General features: G+C 36.4%; 1 protein-coding gene across 2 annotated transcripts in view; it reads left to right on the top strand.

Annotated features, from left to right (window-relative positions):
- WAPL (WAPL cohesin release factor) overlaps positions 1-18,229 on the top strand; it is an 88,484-nt gene that overhangs the window by 48,346 nt on the left and 21,909 nt on the right. For both annotated transcript variants that reach the window (XM_047702123.1, XM_047702122.1), the window contains exons 5-9: positions 12,097-12,192; positions 13,268-13,420; positions 13,670-13,806; positions 14,523-14,634; positions 17,430-17,657. In XM_047702123.1, the coding sequence (XP_047558079.1) occupies positions 12,097-12,192; positions 13,268-13,420; positions 13,670-13,806; positions 14,523-14,634; positions 17,430-17,657 (726 nt within the window). The remainder of the gene's footprint in view (positions 1-12,096; positions 12,193-13,267; positions 13,421-13,669; positions 13,807-14,522; positions 14,635-17,429; positions 17,658-18,229) is intronic.

The following is an 18,229-nucleotide window of genomic DNA, read 5'->3' as shown; positions in this document are numbered from 1 at the left end:
AATGATTCATAATTCATTACTTATTTTGGAGCTGAATTGCCTGATTTGGCCTCTAAATGCTGGCTCTCTTATACCCATAACATGCCATCTACTGTAAGTACTTCCTTATTTTCTGGCAGAACACAGGGTTCCAGGTTCATCTTGTACCTCTGTTCTAGACTTGGAATCAGGCCCATCCTCTGATGAGACCCCATTTTCTGGGGGGTATGGTATTTAGAGACCAAGATCTGGGTACTGGTTGTGCTCATTGCTTCTTGGCCCTTTTAGCAGATGGCAGTAGGAGACATGCATATATATGCATATAAATCACAACATGTATACATTTCTGCATATGCACATATCTGTTCCAGAAATCATGAGTTCACACTATCTCTAATGCTAAACTACCTCTGCAGGATTCTTTTTGCCTTCTCTCTTAACCTTGACTTCAGCAATATCAACATGTTTCCTCAAACCTATAATACACCTAAAATAGTTAGAGAATGGCTTTGTCCATTCTATTATAATAAATCTAATATGTTCTGGATTTCATTTGTTTTATTCTTTTGTTTTTGCAATCCTGCACTTGTTCCATCCTATGCTGCTACCCACTGAGGCTATCAAGTAAAATGGTGTGTTCCTAAGTTGCTTAGATTGCTTATGTCTACCTGCCTCTTAGTCTTTCTGTCTTTTCTTCAGTGTTTGCTGTTCATTTGAATTATGAATTGGTTTATTCTGGCTTGCTTTGTTATAGGTTTTTTCCCCTTCCATCCTTACTGATTTGTTTTTTGCATATTTACAACATTAATATGCTTCCTAAAGTCACAAATATACATAAAGTTCAGGGAAGAGTCATTTCATTGAGATATATTCCAGCCCATCACCTACCTCTTGTAGGGAACCAACTTCACTGTTTTCTGCTTTATTCTTTCTGTGTTTCCCTTTTATTTTGTGTGTGTGTGTGTGTGTGTGTGTGTGTGTGTGTGTGTGTGGTTTTTTTAAAGATTTTATTTATTCATTTGTCAGAGTGTGAGCACAAGCAGGGAGAGCGGCAAACATAGGGAAAAGCAGGCTCCCTGGGAGGAGCCCAGTGTGGGACTCGATCCCAGGGCCCTGGATCATGACCTGAGCCGAAGGCAGACATTTAACTGACTGAGCCACTCAGGCTCCCTGTATGTATGTATTTTTTTAAAAGTAGGCTCCACACCCATTGTGGGGCTTGAACTCACAATACTGAGATCAGGAGTTGCATGCTCTGTTGACTGAGCCAGACAGGTGCCCATATTTCCTTTTTAAAAATAAGCCCAGGGACGCCTGGGTGGCTCAGTTGGTTAAGCAGCTGCCTTCGGCTCAGGTCATGATCCCAGCGTCCTGGGATCGAGTCCCACATCGGGCTCCTTGCTTGGCAGGGAGCCTGCTTCTCCCTCTGCCTCTGTCTGCCATTCTGTCTGCCTGTGCTTGCTCTCTCTCTCTCTCTGACAAATAAATAATAAAAAAAAAAATCTTAAAAAAAAAATAAAAATAAGCCCAAATTTTCTTGTTTTGTTCCTTCTTACATAAAAGGTAGCATCTGTATGCTTTTTTGTACTTTGCTTTTTTAAATTTAGTAATAACCCTTGGAAATCATTCTGTGGGTTAATCCTCATATATAAAAGTTGGGTTTAGATTGTATTTTTTCCTTAGTTTCTTTCTTCCTCCGTTCTCTTATATATTTTGTACATCCCTTAAATTATATATGTGTAGATAAATACAGTCTTGGGAAAATTTTGTATATTCACATCTCTATAATTATTTGGTCCTAATTTCAGTTGCAAATTATTCATGTGTTGTTGTTTTAGGATTTGGTGTGGCTACTATAAAATAAATCCCAACTAAGTTTTTAAATAAGTAGCTTCTTTTTTTTTTGGGCTTAAAATAGTCCTTGTCTGTTTATCTCTGGAGTGATTTCAAGTTGCTGTGTTCTAAGAGTCCAGCTTCCTCTGTAGTGGTGTGCTAACATCTCTACACTATTAAAGAGTATAGAAGGAATGGGAAGATGTGGTAGTGACCCATCTCTGTAAGGCCAGGACCCACAAGGTGTCCACAGTGCTTCTCTTTATACATCATTGATTAGGACTTAGTCATGTGCCCACACAAGCAGCAAGAGACATTAGAAAATCAGGACAAGCATGTGCCTAGCTATATATTCTTAAAAAGAAGGGGAGAATGAATATTCTGTAGATACGGGTATCAAGATATTTACATCTTCTCTTTTCAACTGGTCCATTATATACTCAATGGCATTTTTAGTTGTAAAACCTGATGCCTATTTTAGCTGATATTTTCATCATGGTTCATTCTAGTATTGTATGTATGTGTTTGTTTATTTATTTATTTTAAAGATTTTATTTATTTGACAAACATCACAAGGAGGCAGAGAGGCAGTCAGAGAGAGGAGGAAGCAGGCTCCCTGCTGAGCAGAGAGCCCGATGCGAGGCTCAGTCCCAGGACCCCAGGATCATGACCTGAGCCGAAGGCAGAGGCTTTAACCCACTGAGCCAACCAGGCACCTTGTGTATTTATTTATTTTATTGTGTTCAGTTAGCCAACCTATAAAACATCATTAGTTTTTGATGTAGTAATCAACAGTTCACTAGTTGCATATATATTCTAGTATTTTTGATAGTTGAATTGTAGGCTGAGTCATATTAGTTTTCATAAAGTGTCAGGTATTGAATATATGCTTTATTATCTGGATATTTTACAGTTTATACTCAAATTATGTTACTTCAAATTCTTATGTGGCAGTGGCCTGCATCTATAAAATCGTTGCTACCAAAATACTTTGATGTTCACAAACTGAATGGTGGTATGCATTGTTCTTCATGTAGATAGGAATTAACAATTTTTTCATAAAAATAGCCCATTTCTTTAAAAGGTTTATTTGTGGACTTTAACTTAAGAAGGCAGAAAAGATTTTCCGCTCTTTCTCTCTTGTATATATGGGATACATTCTCTATGTAGTGCTCTGTATTAATCTATTCTGTATTAACCTATTCTAAATGTCTTGTTTTTAGCAGTACATTCTGGATTTTAGTTTAGGGATGTCTGCATTTTTCCCTTAAATAATTTAGTAGTTTGAATATTTAACAAATTATTAAAAATTTTAAGGGTTTTTTTTTTTGTCATAGGGTGGTACAATTTGAGATTATATAATTATGCTTAAAAGAAAGTTCTAAAGAGCTAAAAGTTATCCTAATCTTGGTAAAACTCTCCCTCAAACTCCCTCTGCTTCTGCTACCCATCTTTTTTAAAACTCCTTATAACTTTTTAAATCAATAAATTTTTATTTAAGGAATTTTACATGTGATTCCTTCCGCTGCTTATCACCATAGTTCCTCCAAAGTTTGAATCACAATCTTCAAAATAGCCCTTTTAAAAAGAACTTTATTAGTTCAGTCCAGAGCTGTTTTCACTGTCAGTTGTCACTGTCAGTCCAGAGCTGTTTTGGTTGGGCTTCTTTGATCTGTACTTGAATATGGACATACTTCAAAAATTCTACACCTGTAATCTTTGGGATCCAGTTTCGTTAGGGCCCTAAAAGTCAAATTGTACAAGTACACTGATGGCTATTTTGGCAGATGATCTGGAAGTATTATTTCTTAATTGTTTCTAGTACTGAAAAATCTTATTACTTCCACTCTACTCTGTGAGCCCAACAGAAAATGTTACAGGTCTCATTGTCATCACTGCAATAGCTTGTGTCTCAATGTAGCCACATTAACCGTTTCTTTTTCAGAACTCATTTAGTTGTAGAGCATGCTGATTGAATTACTGGTAAGAGTGCTATTCTCTTGTTATCCTTGTGTGGGTAATGCTAGATAAATTCTAATCAGCTTACTATATTTATCTCATTTAATTTAGTACATAGTTTTCTTTAAAACTCAGAAGTAAATTTGGTACTGTTAAAAAAAATTCATATGGCTTAAAAGCAGTTATTTCAATTTTTTTTCCCTTTTAGGAGCCAGTTCAGTGAAAGACAGCATAATATTGTCATTTCTTCTTAGCTTTTGGTGAAGCAGTTCTTCTTTCTCTGTTTTATAATTGTGATTCAGTAAGCCAGTCTGTTGAGCATGGGACTTGGCATTAAAATTGTAAAAACCCCAATATTATTCATTGTTCTCATAGAAAACTGGGTTCTCTGTCATGGATAAATGCTCCATACATCTGTTACTGGCATGTTTTACCTTTAGTTGTGGTAGAGTGTTATACTTGGGGTTTTTCTTGTTTGTCACCCCCCCCCGGAGAATTGAAGAGAATAATATGTTTAAGATTAGAACTGAAATACGCTAAAATAATTCCAGATCTTTTAGAATGTTGTTATAGGGAGCTTTCTTACTTTTTTTGTTCTAAGTACTCTTCTCATTAGATTAGATTAGAGCAAACAGAATCCACAAATATTTTAACACCAGGAAAAATTAAGGAATTTGGTTAATGGGGCACCTGGGTGGCTCAGTGGGTTAAAGCCTCTGCCTTTGGCTCAGGTCATGGTCTCAGGGTCACGGGATCAAGCCCCCCATCAGGCTGTCTGCTCAGCAGGGAGCCTGCTTCCTCCTCTCTCCCTGCCTGCCTTTCTTGACTACTTGTAATCTCTATCAAATAAATAAATAAAATCTTAAAAAAAAAAAACTTAAAGTAATTTGGTTGATATGATATGTCTCCTTTTTAAGCCAGAATAAAATTAACATTAAAGGTAAGCCTAGTGTAATGGTATAGTTAGAATCACCTGGTTAAAACTTAGCTAGGTTGCTGAATGATAAGGTTAATTTTCATCTTCCATGAAAAGTTATTACTCTGTACACAGTCACTTTCACTAGCATTTAGCACAGTATTTTTGTGTACTCTCCATATACAATTAACTTAGGTGCATGTGAATTTGGAATTATTTTTAGAAAGAGCTCAAGAGTCCATCATTGTCATCCTTAGCCACCCGCGCCCCTTGGGTATCTGCTTGCACACCACATCCAGGTGTTATTTTTCATTTTAATCTTTAGATAGTAGGATTTATCTTCATCTCCTCTCCCTCCTTATAATAAACACTATATTAGCCATGTAGAACTTGAAGTAATAGTCAAGGAAAAGTTCTAATTGAATTGGCTTTCTTTTAGATAAGCATTAAAGTGGTAAAACATCAAAACTGTTTAAAATAACAGTATTACTAAATTGCTTTGTAAAACAGAGTAAACAAAGTTCATTGAATATGTCCTTCTAACATAAGTTATTTGGTTATTTTGTATACTGTTAGGCTTTAAGGGCTTTTTGAAAAAGAATTTATTGTGGTAAAAAACAAAACATGGAATCTCCCCCCTTGGGAAATTTCTATGTGTACAGTACACTGTTGTTAACTGTAAGCACAATATTGCACAACCAATCTCTAGAACTTTTTCCTGTTGCATGATTATTTTTTATATGCATTGAATAGCAGCAGCCCCCTATTTACCCCTCCCCAAGCCCCTGGCAACTACCCTGCTGTCTGTTTTTATGAGTTTCTCCTATAAGTGGAATCATGCTCTATTAGTCCTGTGACTAGTTTACTTCATTTAGCATAACATCCTACAGGTTTATCCATGTCGTAGCATGTGATAGGATTTCCTTCTATTTTACGGCAGAATAGTCTATTGCATGGATATATTACATTTTCTTTATCCATTTATCTTTTTTTATGATTTTTTAAAAAGATTTTATGTATTTATTTGAGAAAGAGCAAACGTATGAGCACAAGCTGGTGGGAGTAGGCAGAGGAAGAAGCAGACTCCTTGTTGTGCAGGGAGCTGGATGTGGGCCTTGATCCCAGGACTCCGAGATCATGACATGAGCTGAAGTCGGATGTTTACCCCACTGTCAGGTGCCCCGGTTTTTTGTTTTGTTTTTTTTTTTTTTTTACAGTAATCTCTGCACCTAATGTGGGACTCAAATTTAGAGTCACATGCTTTACCAACAGAGCCAGCCAAGTGCCCCTATCCATTTGTGGTTTGAATAGTAGGTTATTTCCACCTCTCGGCTGTTGTGAATAATGATACAGTGACCGTAAAAATGCAGATATTTCTTCAGGATCCTGATTGATTGATTGATTGATTTTTTATGAATACCCAGAAGTAGAATTGCTGGCTCATAGGAGTATTCTTTTTTGAGGAGTCTCTCTGCTGTTTTCCGTAATGGCTGCACCATTTAAATTCCTGCCAGCAGTGTAACAAGATTTCCAATTTTTCTATATCTTTCCCAACACTTAATTATTTTCTGTTCTTTTTGATAGTGACTATTCTAATGGGTGTGAGGTGATATTTTATTATGATTTTGACTTGCATTTCACTTTTTTTTTTTTTTTAGATTTTATGTATTTGACAGAGCACAATTAGGGGGAGCAGCAGGCACAGGGAGAAGCAAGCTCCCCATTGAGCAGAAAGCCCCACGTGGGGCTCGGTCCCAGGAACCTGGGAACATGACCTGAGCCAAAGGCAGATGCTTAACCTACTGAGCCACCCAGGAACTCCATCCCTTTTTTTTTTTTTTTTTAAAAAGAGAGCACAAGCTGAGGGGAGAGTCAAAGGGAGAGGGAGAAGCAGACTCCCTGCTGAACAGAGTGCCTACTGACCCACCCAGGGGCCCCTTGATTTACATGTCATTTATGATTACTGATGTCAGGCATCTTTTCATATACCTGTGGTTCTTTGTATGTCTTTTTTTTTTTTTTTAAGATTCTATTTATTTATTTGACAGGCAGACATCATAAGTAGGCAGAGGGAGAGAGAGAGAGAGAGAGAGAGAGAGGTAGAAGCAGGCTCCCTGCTGAGCAGAGAGCCCGATGCAGGGCTCGATCCCAGAACTTTGGGATCATGACCCGAGCCAAAGGCATGGTCACTGAGCCAACCAGGCGCCCCCTTTGTATGTCTTTTTTGGAAAAATTTCTTTTCAAGTCCTTTGTCTATTTCTTAATCATTTTTTTGTTTTTGTTTTGCTATTGAATTGTAGGTGTTCCTTTTATACTGTGGTAGTGACCCCTTATTAAATATATCATTTGCAAATGTTTCTCCCATTTGTAGGTTGCCTATTTACTTGTTTCCTCTGCTGTGCAAATTTTTTAGCTTGATGTCTATGTGTGCATTTGCCTCTGCTTTTGGTGTCATATGCAAGAAGTCATTGTTAAGACTACTGTTAATGTAACTTTTCTCCCATTTTTTTCAAGGTTTTTCACAGTTTCAGGTCTTTTATGTTTAAATCCTGAATCCATTTTGAGTTGATTTTTGTTTATGGTATAAGATAATTGTCCAGTTGTATTCGTCTGCATGTGAAACCTGGTTTTCCCGGCACCACAATTGGAAGAGATGATCCCCATTGTGTAGTTTTAGCAACCTTGGTGAAGATCATTTGACCATATATATGTGGATTTGTTTCAGGGCTCTCTGTTTTGTTCCATTGGTCTCGAGAACTGTTTATGCGAGTACGCTGTTTGTCGTTGTTCTTTTTGTTTTTTTAAAGATTTTATTTATTTATTTGACAGAGATCACAAGTAAACAGAGAGGCAGGCAGAGGGGGTGGGGAAGCAGGCTTCCCACTGAGCGGATAGCCCAATGCGGGGCTCGATCCCAGGACCCTGGGATCATGACCTGAGCCAAAGGCAGAGGCCTTAACCCACTGAGCCACCCTGGTGCCCCTGTTTTTTTTCTTAAGATTTTATTTATTTATTTGACAAGGAGAGAGAGATCACAAGTAGACAGAGAGGCAGGCAATGAGAGTGGGGAGGCAGGCTCCCTGCCAAGCAGAGAGCCCGATGCGGGGCTCAATCCCAGGACCCTGAGATCATGACCAGAGCTGAAGGCAGAGGCTTAACCCACTGAGCCACCCAGCTGCCCCTACCCTACTGTTTTGATTACTATTGCTTTATAAGGTGTTTTGAAACCAAGAAGTGTAGGCCTCTAGTTTGTTTTTTGTGAAGATTGTTTTGGCAGTTCAGCATCTTTTTTCTATTTTTCCCCAGTGTCTTTTGTGATTCCATATGAATTTTAGGTTCATGTTTTTTTTCTTTCTGTAAAGAATACCATTGGGATTTTGATAGGAATTGCATTGATTCTATAGATCCGTTGGGAAGTATGGCCGTTTTAACAATATTAAGTCTTATAATCCATGAACACAAGATGTCTTCCCATTTTTTTTTTTTCACCTTTTAATTTTTTTCAACTTTGTTTTGTACCTGTCAGGGTACAATCTTTTGCTTCCTTAGTTAAGTTTATTGTTAAGGTTTCTTTCTTGTTTTGCTTTTGATGCTATTGTAAATGGAATTTTCTTCATTTCCTTTTTGGATTTTTTGTTAGTTGTATAGAAATGCAATTGATTTTTGTATCCTACAACTTTAGTAACTATATTCTAATGGGGTTTTTTGGTGGAATCGAGTTTTCTGTATACATGATCATATCATCTGTGAACTGATAGAATTTTACTTCTTTTCCAATTTGAATACCTTTTATTTCTTGCCTAGCTGCTTTTGTTGATATGTCTAGTACTATGTTAAATAAAAGTGGTGAGAGTGGCCATCATTGCCTTATTACTGATCTTAAAGAAAAAGCTTTCAGTTTTTCATTGTTGAGTATATTAGGTCTGGCTTAATATATGACCTTTATTACGGTTAGGTAATTTCCTTGTATTCCTAGTTTGTTATACTTTTATTATGAAAGGGTGTTAAATTTTTTTCAAATCCTTTTTTTAAATCCAGTTGTCATGATGGACAGAATTTCGTCCGCTCTGTTAATGTGATGTATCACATGGGTTGATTTTCATGTTAAATTATCCTTGCATCTGGGACGCCTGGGTGGCTCAGTTGGTTAAGCGGCTGCCTTCGGCTCAGGTCATGATCCCAGCATCCTGGGATCGAGTCCCACATCGGGCTCCTTGCTCAGCGGGGAGCCTGCTTCTCCCTCTGCCTCTGCCTACCACTCTGTCTGCCTGTGCTCATGCTCTCTCTCTCTCTAACAAATAAATAAATAAAATCTTTAAAAAAAAAAAATTATCCTTGCATCCCAGTGATAAATCCAGCTTGGTTATGGTGTATAATCCTTTCATTGTGTTATTGAATTCAGTTTTCTAGTATTTTCTTGAGGATTTTTTCCATCTATACTCATCAATGATAATTTTTTTTGGGCAAAGACTTTTGAAATGAGTGAGAACAATGTATCCCCGTCTGATTTTTATAATAATAATACTTGCTAACAGCTTGTTTTTATGTCAGTTATTTGTTTATTGCAGTAGACCACATACTCTAGTTTTCTTGTGAAGGTGCTAGACTGAGCATTACACATCATTATGTAACTATTAGTGGTAGTATTACCCATAATAGTTAATACTTATAGAGCACATACTCTTTCAGGCACTCTTCTAAGCGTTTTACATATATTCATTTAATTCTCACAACAGTCCTTTGTAGTACTATTATTAAGCGCATTTTATAGATGAGTAAAATGTTGAGTAACAAGTATAGAACTCAGGGTTTATCTGGATTTTAATACAGACCATCTGGTTTCTAAATCTGCTTTGTTAGGTATATTGCCATTCACAGTTAACTGGAAGGCGGTCTATTTAATTTAGACTCGACTTGCTCTGGCATTTTGTTACCTGTGGAATCAGATAAGCTTCTTATTATCTAAGATTATTATGGGACATCAATTTTGTATGTGTGTGTTTGTGTGTGTCCCCCCGCAATCAATGCTTTTTAATTTTAATTTAATTTTTTAAAGGTTTTTTTTTTTTTTTTTTGAGAGAGAAAACGAATGGGGAAGTGTGGGAGAGAGAAAGGCAGAAGCAGACTCCCCGATGAGTAGGGAGCCTTAGGACTCATTCCCAGGACCCTGAGGTCATGACCTGAGCTGATGGCAAATGCTTAACCAACTGAGGCACCCAGGGGCGCTGTATCAGTGCTTTTTATTTTTGTTTATTTTTTATTCTTTTTAAAGATTTTATTTATTTATTTGACAGAGAGCACAGTTGGCAGAAAGGCAGGCAGAGAGAGAAGGGGAAGCAGGCTCCCTGCTGAGTAGAGAGCGGAGGGGCTCGATCCCAGGATCCTGAGATCATGACCTGAGCTGAAGGTAGAGGCTTAACTCATTGAGCCACCGAGCCGCCCCATATCAGTGCTTTTTAAAAAGAAGTAAAGCACTTGAGCTTTGAGGCACCTGTTCTTTTCAAATGTCCTTGATCTTCCTGGGCTCATGAGTGTGCTTTGACTATTAAAAGTTGCTTAAGTGAGGTATCTAATAGCTAGCAGTCATAGGGATTATATAGCTGATGTTTGAGAGAAAAACAGTAAGGAATAGGGAGCTAGGTTTTAAAATTTATGCTGAGTCTAGTCTGTGTGGCTGTGCCTTAAGAGGCTTGATCAAGTCATTGCCTGGTATAAATTGCTTTAGATTACCAGTGTCTCCTCACTTTATGCAAACCTGGTATATAAGAATAATGGGTTTATATACATAATACAAGTGAGAGACTTTATGCTTCTACTTTCACAGTAGTATTTCTTTTAGTGTTAAGATTTTTCTAACATATTTAATATACAAATCCATTTAAACTTTATCTTTTAATTTTTTTTTCAAAGATTTTATTTATTTATTTGACAGACAGAGATCACAAGTAGGCAGAGAGGAGGAAGCAGGCTCCCCGCTGAGCAGAGAGCCCGATGCAGGGCTCGATCCCAGGACCCTGGGATCATGACCTGAGCTGAAGGCAGAGGCTTTAACCCACTGAGCCACCCAGGCGCCCCTAAGCTTTATCTTTTAATAAACCAGTTCTTATAGAGCTTAGACTGTCACAACATGGTTATTTTAAAGGTAACATTTGAAAAAAGATAACTTTGATGTTTAATTCCAGATAGGTGAGTTCACTCTGGCTAGTAAGGGAAGATGGTTACTTTATGGATGTAGACTTTTGGCCTGTTTTGAAGTATGTTTCCCCACTTGTACTCTTACTTTTTGCATATAGTACTGAAAGTGTGTCATTTATTATACTCTTATAAACAGAAAATCTCTAAGGAGATCAAATCATTTATATGAAGCTTAAAGGACAAAATTTAACATGACTTTTGTAAAGGATGGAAAAAATGGTCTCAGTCTCCTTTTGAAAGGTCTCAGTCTCCTTTTTGTGCTTTTTATAGGGATTTAATTCTTGGATTTGATTATAGGGGCTTATGGGTCTTTATTCTCAATTTTAATATCAGAGTGTTAAAATAGTTTTTAAGTTATCTCTCCATACACCTTTTTATTGTTTTTTAAAATATATATTTATTTATTTATTTATTTATTAGAATGAGTGGGGAGGAGAGGGAGAAGCTGAGGGAGAGCAGGGAGCCTAATATGGGACTCCATCCCAGGACTCTGGGATCAAGACCTGAGTTGAGATCTTGATCTTAACTGTCTTGAGTTAAATTACTTAGTTATGCTTAACTGACTGAGCCACCCAGGCGCCCAAAACTGAAAATTATTTTCATTAAATTTATATTAAATTAAACGTTTTGTCAGCACACTGACCTGAACTGAGGTGGAGCAGTTTACATCTTTATCCCACTTCATGTGAATAAGAATACATTTTGCTGCATAAATAATATATGTAATTAAATAGTACTGCTTTAGATTCCCCTGTGTTATGTAATATATGGTCTGTATTCCATAACTACTTTTTTAAAACTTTGAAAACTTCTTAGTAATGGTAATCCTCTGGCCCCAAAAGTTTCTCTTAAAAATATTTATGGACCTTTATACTTTCCATAAGCTGCCTTATTTTCATGGTTGGAAGAATATGCAGCATGAATCAGTACTATTAGGAATAAAATATATGTTGAATTAACTATAGTGATTAGTAAGTTAGTACAGATTGGTAATAGTTGCCCACAGCACTAATTGTTGATTTTGTGGCTGAATACCACAGTGACTTCCATAGGCATGGGAGCACAGTGGGAATACAAGCCAGGTATTGTCTATCCTGCTCTCTCTAGGATACATGTTTATGTTTTTAAGTTATTCTTTGTGATTTTTATTAAATGTGACACTCTTTTAAGGATGCAAAATAAGGAAACAGTTGATCTTTTTCTTATTTCTTTAGTCTCCTACAAAAGCTGTATATAATGCCAGACATTGGAACCATCCAGACTCAGAAGAGCTACCAGGGCCACCAGTAGTAAAACCTCAGAGTGCCACAGTAAGTGAACGGTACTTTTTAACTTCGTTTTTGGTTAGGCTGTTGCTATCTTTATTCACAATTTGAAAGTCTTTGGGTCTTCCTCACTAAAATTGAGCAGCTTCAGTTTAATTCTTTGGAAAAGTGAGGATTGTAGACAGGATAATTGGAATTCTGGTGCTACTAGTTTATAGATAAAAGCCTTAAAAAATACTGGATCATTTTACTCCTGACCCATATCTTACGGAATTACTATGTTTAGTGTTTTATGGGTAAATTATTCCATATTTGAAGTTTATATTAGCTATTAAGAGCTATCTTATAAATTATATCCTACATAGATCTTAGAGTAGCAAAGTGGTTAGTTTGAAATTACTTTGAGTAATTAATTTCAGAGAACTTTTTCCTGCATTTCAGTAATAACTTTCAATTCAAAACACATTTGAAAAAGATGCTTATCAAATTATTTTCTTCAGAGTAACTGGGAGGACCATGGATTAATACTTGAAGTTAATGGTAACACCTCAGTCATCTGGAGCTATCAAGTAATGAATTCTTTATAACAACAAAAAAATTAGGGATAGAGATCTTTCTAAGATTTATAATTATAGTTCCCTGTGTTCTTAAAGTTGAATATATTAAACTCCATTTACTAGTATAAGATCATTATTGTGTATATTACTAATTATATATCAAGCTTTTATTATGGCTATTTATTTATACTCCAAATTACAGATTCTCTGCTTTAAAAGTTCTCTTGTCTATCTGTTGTGGTTTTCTTGTCCTGTTCCTAACTTTTTATCAATGCTATTTATGTGTGTAATTGTGGTTCTTTATTCCTTCTCGTGGTCTTGGAGACAAAAAACTAAAAACTATGTGTGAAATGTGAGGTTTAAAAAGACCAGAAGGAATTCCTGAATGGTTCTTTTGTGAGTCTTACCTAGTAGTGCATAGAATTTTAAAGTAGCCCTTATAACATTTCAGAGGCCTCTCCCTGCCCTTTTTTTTTTTTTTAAAGCCAAATTTGTTAGGTAAATGAGCTGTTACTATTTTTATATATTTATTTAGAACAGTAATTTAATACCTTTATTAATAGGTGAGGCTGTCTTCAAAGGAACCAAATCAAAAAGATGATGGAGTTTTTAAGGCTCCTGCACCACCACCCAAAGTGATAAAAACTGTGACAATACCTACTCAGCCCTACCAAGATATAGTTACTGCACTGAAATGCAGAAAAGAAGACAAAGAAGTAAGCAGCCATATACAGTTTTTACTGCACATGGATAGATTTTTGCATGTAATATTTAGCCTTTTAATGTCTTGAACAGATATCCACGAACTTATCTTTCCTAGTACTGTCTAATGTTTTTAAAACTTTTCTTTTAGTTGCCATATAATGAACTGTTCTATACACTTCTAAATGAAGTACTGCAAGCCCGTAGATTTAAATATACTAGTTCATGGTTACAAAAGAAGTGGACTTATTTTTTCTTGGCAGTTGTATACTGTTGTTCAGCATGTGAAGCACTTCAATGATGTGGTGGAATTTGGTGAAAATCAAGAGTTCACTGATGATATTGAATACCTGTTAAGTGGCTTAAAGAGCACTCAGCCTCTAAACACACGTTGCCTTAGGTGAGCTCTTATTTTTATATTTGATAAATGTATGCATCCTCTATCTTACTGAAATCTTCCGGCCAGATAGAGCCAAACATTTTGTTACCATGGTTTTGTTATCATAACTGTAGTTTATAGCCGGTGGAAATAAGTTACAATGTGGTTGATTTCTTTTAAGCGACTTGATTCTACATGGACAAAGGAAAGTTGGATGATTGTAGCTCGTTAGCATAGTATAGATTTCACTTTACAGATGAAAAGAAGTGTTATACTAACAAATCTTTTAAGTTCTTTTTCAGCCCCAAATTTCAGACAAGTGATAAATGTTTGATTTAAGCATGTTTTGATTTGGATCATCTTTTGCATACTATAGTGGATTGAATTATCTTAATTTGATTGAATTATCCAGTCAGTTAATATATACAGTCAAATGTTATCTGTAGTCTTCATGTATCAGAAGCATTATGAAAGGTAGCTGAGACTTTCTGCTTTTAATCGCAGTAGTGGTATAAAGACTACATCAAAGATGATTATGTGTTATTTATATTTATACTAATCACTGTGCATCAACAGATTTTTAATAATTCAGTTTGTGCATGTTTTATATTGTGTTCCATATGGGCAGTGGGTTGACACTCTTGCACCCTTCCCCATTTGCTTGTTTTGATATTGCATAAACAAAAAACTAATGCACTATTTTCAGTACCCCCCTAATCTAGTCTATTTTCTCCTAGTGTTATTAGCTTGGCTACTAAATGTGCCATGCCCAGTTTTCGAATGCACCTGAGAGCACATGGAATGGTAGCAATGGTCTTTAAAACCTTGGATGATTCCCAGCACCATCAGGTATTCTTAAGTTTCTGGGATTAGGAAGCATTATTTAAAATTTATAGTGTATTTGGGGGTGCCTGGTTGGCTCAGTAGGTTAAGTGCCTGACTCTTGATTTCAGCTTGGATCATTATCTTAGGGTCGTGGGATGGAGCCCTGCATGGGGCTTGCATTCAGCAGGGGCTTGCATTCAGCAGGGAGTCTGCTTGCATTTCTCTATCCTCCCCCCATATTTAAATATGCTAGTTCATGGCTTCAAAAGAAGTGGACTTTTTTAAAAAATTTGTGTATTTGGCTATTGATATTCATATGTGAATATTTCCTAATTATGGGTTGTTTTATTTGCTAAATATATAGAGGTTAATGCCAGAAGTTTTTGCTTTTGATACATTATTCAAGGTTATTTTCTCATGACACTTCTTTGTCTTAATATTATTGTCAATTTATACCATTAAAACATCAGTTACCGCACCTAACATACCATACTATACTGGATATTTAATTCTGTGAACATTGAGTTCCTCAAACTATAAAGTGCTGAAAAAAATCTTTTAGGGGCATCTGGGTGCTCAGTTGGTTAAGTATAAATGACTGGATTTCAGTTCAGGTCTTGATTTCAGGGTTGTGAGTTAGCCGCACATTGAGCTCCATGCTGGACAGGGAGCCTACTTTAAAAAAAAAACAAAAAACAAAAAACCCCTTTTTACTCTTTGATATTAATAACATGAAAAAATAGTTTGAAATTAAGATTTTAAAAAACTTTTTGTTTGGATGTTGAATCTAGTTCTAGCCCATTGTGAAAAGAAAATTCTCATTTTCATTATGACTTTGACCCTAATCTCTTAAAAATCAAGTATCTGTAATAAAAGTCAGGTTTAACATTTTTGATGTTGGGGAAAAAAATCATTACTGGGGCACCTGGGTGACTTAGTCATTAAGTGTCTGCCTTTTGCTCAAGTCATGGTCCCAGGTTCCTGGGATTGAGCCCTGCATTGGGCTCCCTGCTCAGTGGGAAGCGTGCTTCTCCCAATTCTACTCCCTCTGCTTGTGTTCCCTCTCTTGCTATGTCTTTCTCTGTCAAATAAATAAAATCTTAAAAAGGATGAGTACTAACCATTATCAATAGTGATATTTTCAGACAACTTTATTATATTTTTGTTTAAGGAAATTATGTTCCAAATGCAGATTAGGTGACACAGTCTAATACTGAATCTTCTTCTTCTAATTCTTTTTTTTTTTTTTTTTTTTTTTTTTTTACTTATTTGAGAGAGAGGAAGATTGCGAGTAGGGTGAGGGGCAGTGGGAGAAGCAGACTCCCCACCCAGCAGGAAGCCCGATGTGGGGCTCGATCCCAAGACTCTGGGATCATGACACGAGCCAAAAGCAGATGCTTAACCAAATTAGCCACCCAGGCATCCCTAATATTGAATCTTCTGAAACTGAAAGCAGTGTACTTAACCCTGAGTGAGGATAATTCCATTGCCAGTTGTATCAGTTACAGAACAATGAGGGGGGAGAGAAGAGACTTAAGAATTAATTTGCTTTATTACAGTTAGGAAAGGGCCAAGGCATTAGTGTGTGCTCTTGGGGGCAATAGATCTTGTAAGGCCTATACTATGACATCATGATTTCCAAAAATAATTTGCTTTGTAAGCATTTAACTAGTCACCTAGACTGAAATTTTTCCATGTTGGGGGATTCAGAGTTTAAATCTTTAGGGGCACCTGGGTGGTGCACTCAAGCATCCAACTCTTGGTGTTTGCTCTGCACTCAACGTGGAGTCAGCTTGAGATTCTTTCTCCCTTTCCACTTCCTGCTTGTTCTTGCTCGCTCTCTCTCTCTCTCAGATAAATCTTTAAAAAAAAAAATCTTTAGATATTTATATTTCTGTGCATTGAAATAAGTGTTAAGTACAAGATATTCCAAATGTTGGATTATCCCAACATAGACCATTTTGTTATGTAATGCTCACCTAAAATCTATCACCTCAGTACCCTGGATTTTTGTACTATAAGCAGAGTATGCTAACTATCTTACCCAAATAATTTTTTTTTTTTTAAGATTTTATTTATTTGAGAGCGAGATCACGAGCAGGGATGAGGAAGGGTAGAGGAAGAAGCAGACTTCCCACTGAGCAGGGAGCCCAGTGTGGGGCTCCATCCCAGGACCCTGAGATCATGACCTAAGCTGAAGGCAGACACTTAGCCAACTGAACCATTCAGGTGCCCCCTATCTAAATGGTTTTAAGAGCACATTATATTAATGGTTTTTAAAAAAATTGGTTCAATCAGACCTGATGGATTTATTTTAAAGAAATGAATCTAAATATGTTTATTTGAGCATCCCAGCTTTGTATTTCTGACACAAACTCAGCTGTTTATTTTATTGAAAAAAAAAAAAAAAAAAAGCTGTGTCTGATGCTGATTTTAAGATACATATTACTGATTTAGAATTGAAATTCAACTTTATCAATTATAAAGAATAAAGTGAAATATAGTAAATATGGTTTCGTGTGTGCGTGTGTATGCATAGCTAGGAAAAAATGTTCTTTAAACTCTTATTACAGAATGGCTAAAGAAATAGGTAATTCCACTCACATTCTTCTAGTTTGCAGCATTGTTATGGGGAACATCTCTAGAAAGGAAAATTTTAAGTAACAGAGCTTTATTTAATGGATATTTTCCTATAGTATTCAAAGGGGGGTGATTTTCACTGAATGAAACATGTTCAAGGCTTCCAACATATGAACAAATGTCAGAACAGTCATACTAACTGAAATTGTCACATTAACTTTTATTTTTGTCTTTTGAAGAATCTGTCCCTTTGTACAGCTGCCCTCATGTACATACTGAGTAGAGATCGTTTGAACATGGATCTTGATAGAGCTAGCCTAGATCTCATGATTCGACTTCTAGAACTGGAACAAGATGCTTCTTCAGCTAAGCTATTGAATGAAAAGGACATGAACAAAATCAAAGAAAAAATTCGAAGGCTCTGTGAAACTGTACACAACAAGCATCTTGATCTAGAAAATATAACGGTGGGTTTCTTCTTTCTACTGTAAAATGAAAATTACTATCAGAAAGTTTTACATTAGTCACAGCAGGTGTGTGACTTTGGAGAAATCATTTAACCTCTTGGCCAACAATTGGGCAAGTTCTTCTAAGGTTCAGCTCTGAGGATAATTCTGTTCCGTGTCTGAAATTCCTAGATTAGTCCATCTATATTTAGATTTTTTGCCAAATTTTCTACTGCATTTTGTCTATCCTTTTTTCGTGTGTGTGTGTGTGTGTGTGTGTGTGTGTGTGTAGGAGTCAGGAATAAAGATTCAGAGGATTTGTGAGGGCCATTTAAGTGAGTATTCACTTACTCCAGAGTATCTCAAGGTGTCTGATTAACTCTTCCAGGGCCCAAGACTCAGAAGGAAGTTTCCTAGGCACCTGCCTTCCTGGAGCAATGGCTATCGTAATATGGGAGTCATGGCCAGTAGTAACTCTTAGGTTCAGCACAACTCCTGAAATTTAAGATGACTGTGTTGTTTCTGGTTGATTCCAGTTTTCCTTTCCTCTGGCTTTTTTTACTTATAGAATCAGTAATATCCCCACAGGTTAT

Source organism: Lutra lutra, chromosome 14 (assembly GCF_902655055.1).
Source record: "Lutra lutra chromosome 14, mLutLut1.2, whole genome shotgun sequence".
Classification (NCBI taxonomy): Eukaryota; Metazoa; Chordata; class Mammalia; order Carnivora; family Mustelidae; genus Lutra; species Lutra lutra.
Note: the sequence above shows the minus strand (reverse complement) of the source record. Positions and strands in the feature narration are given on the sequence as shown.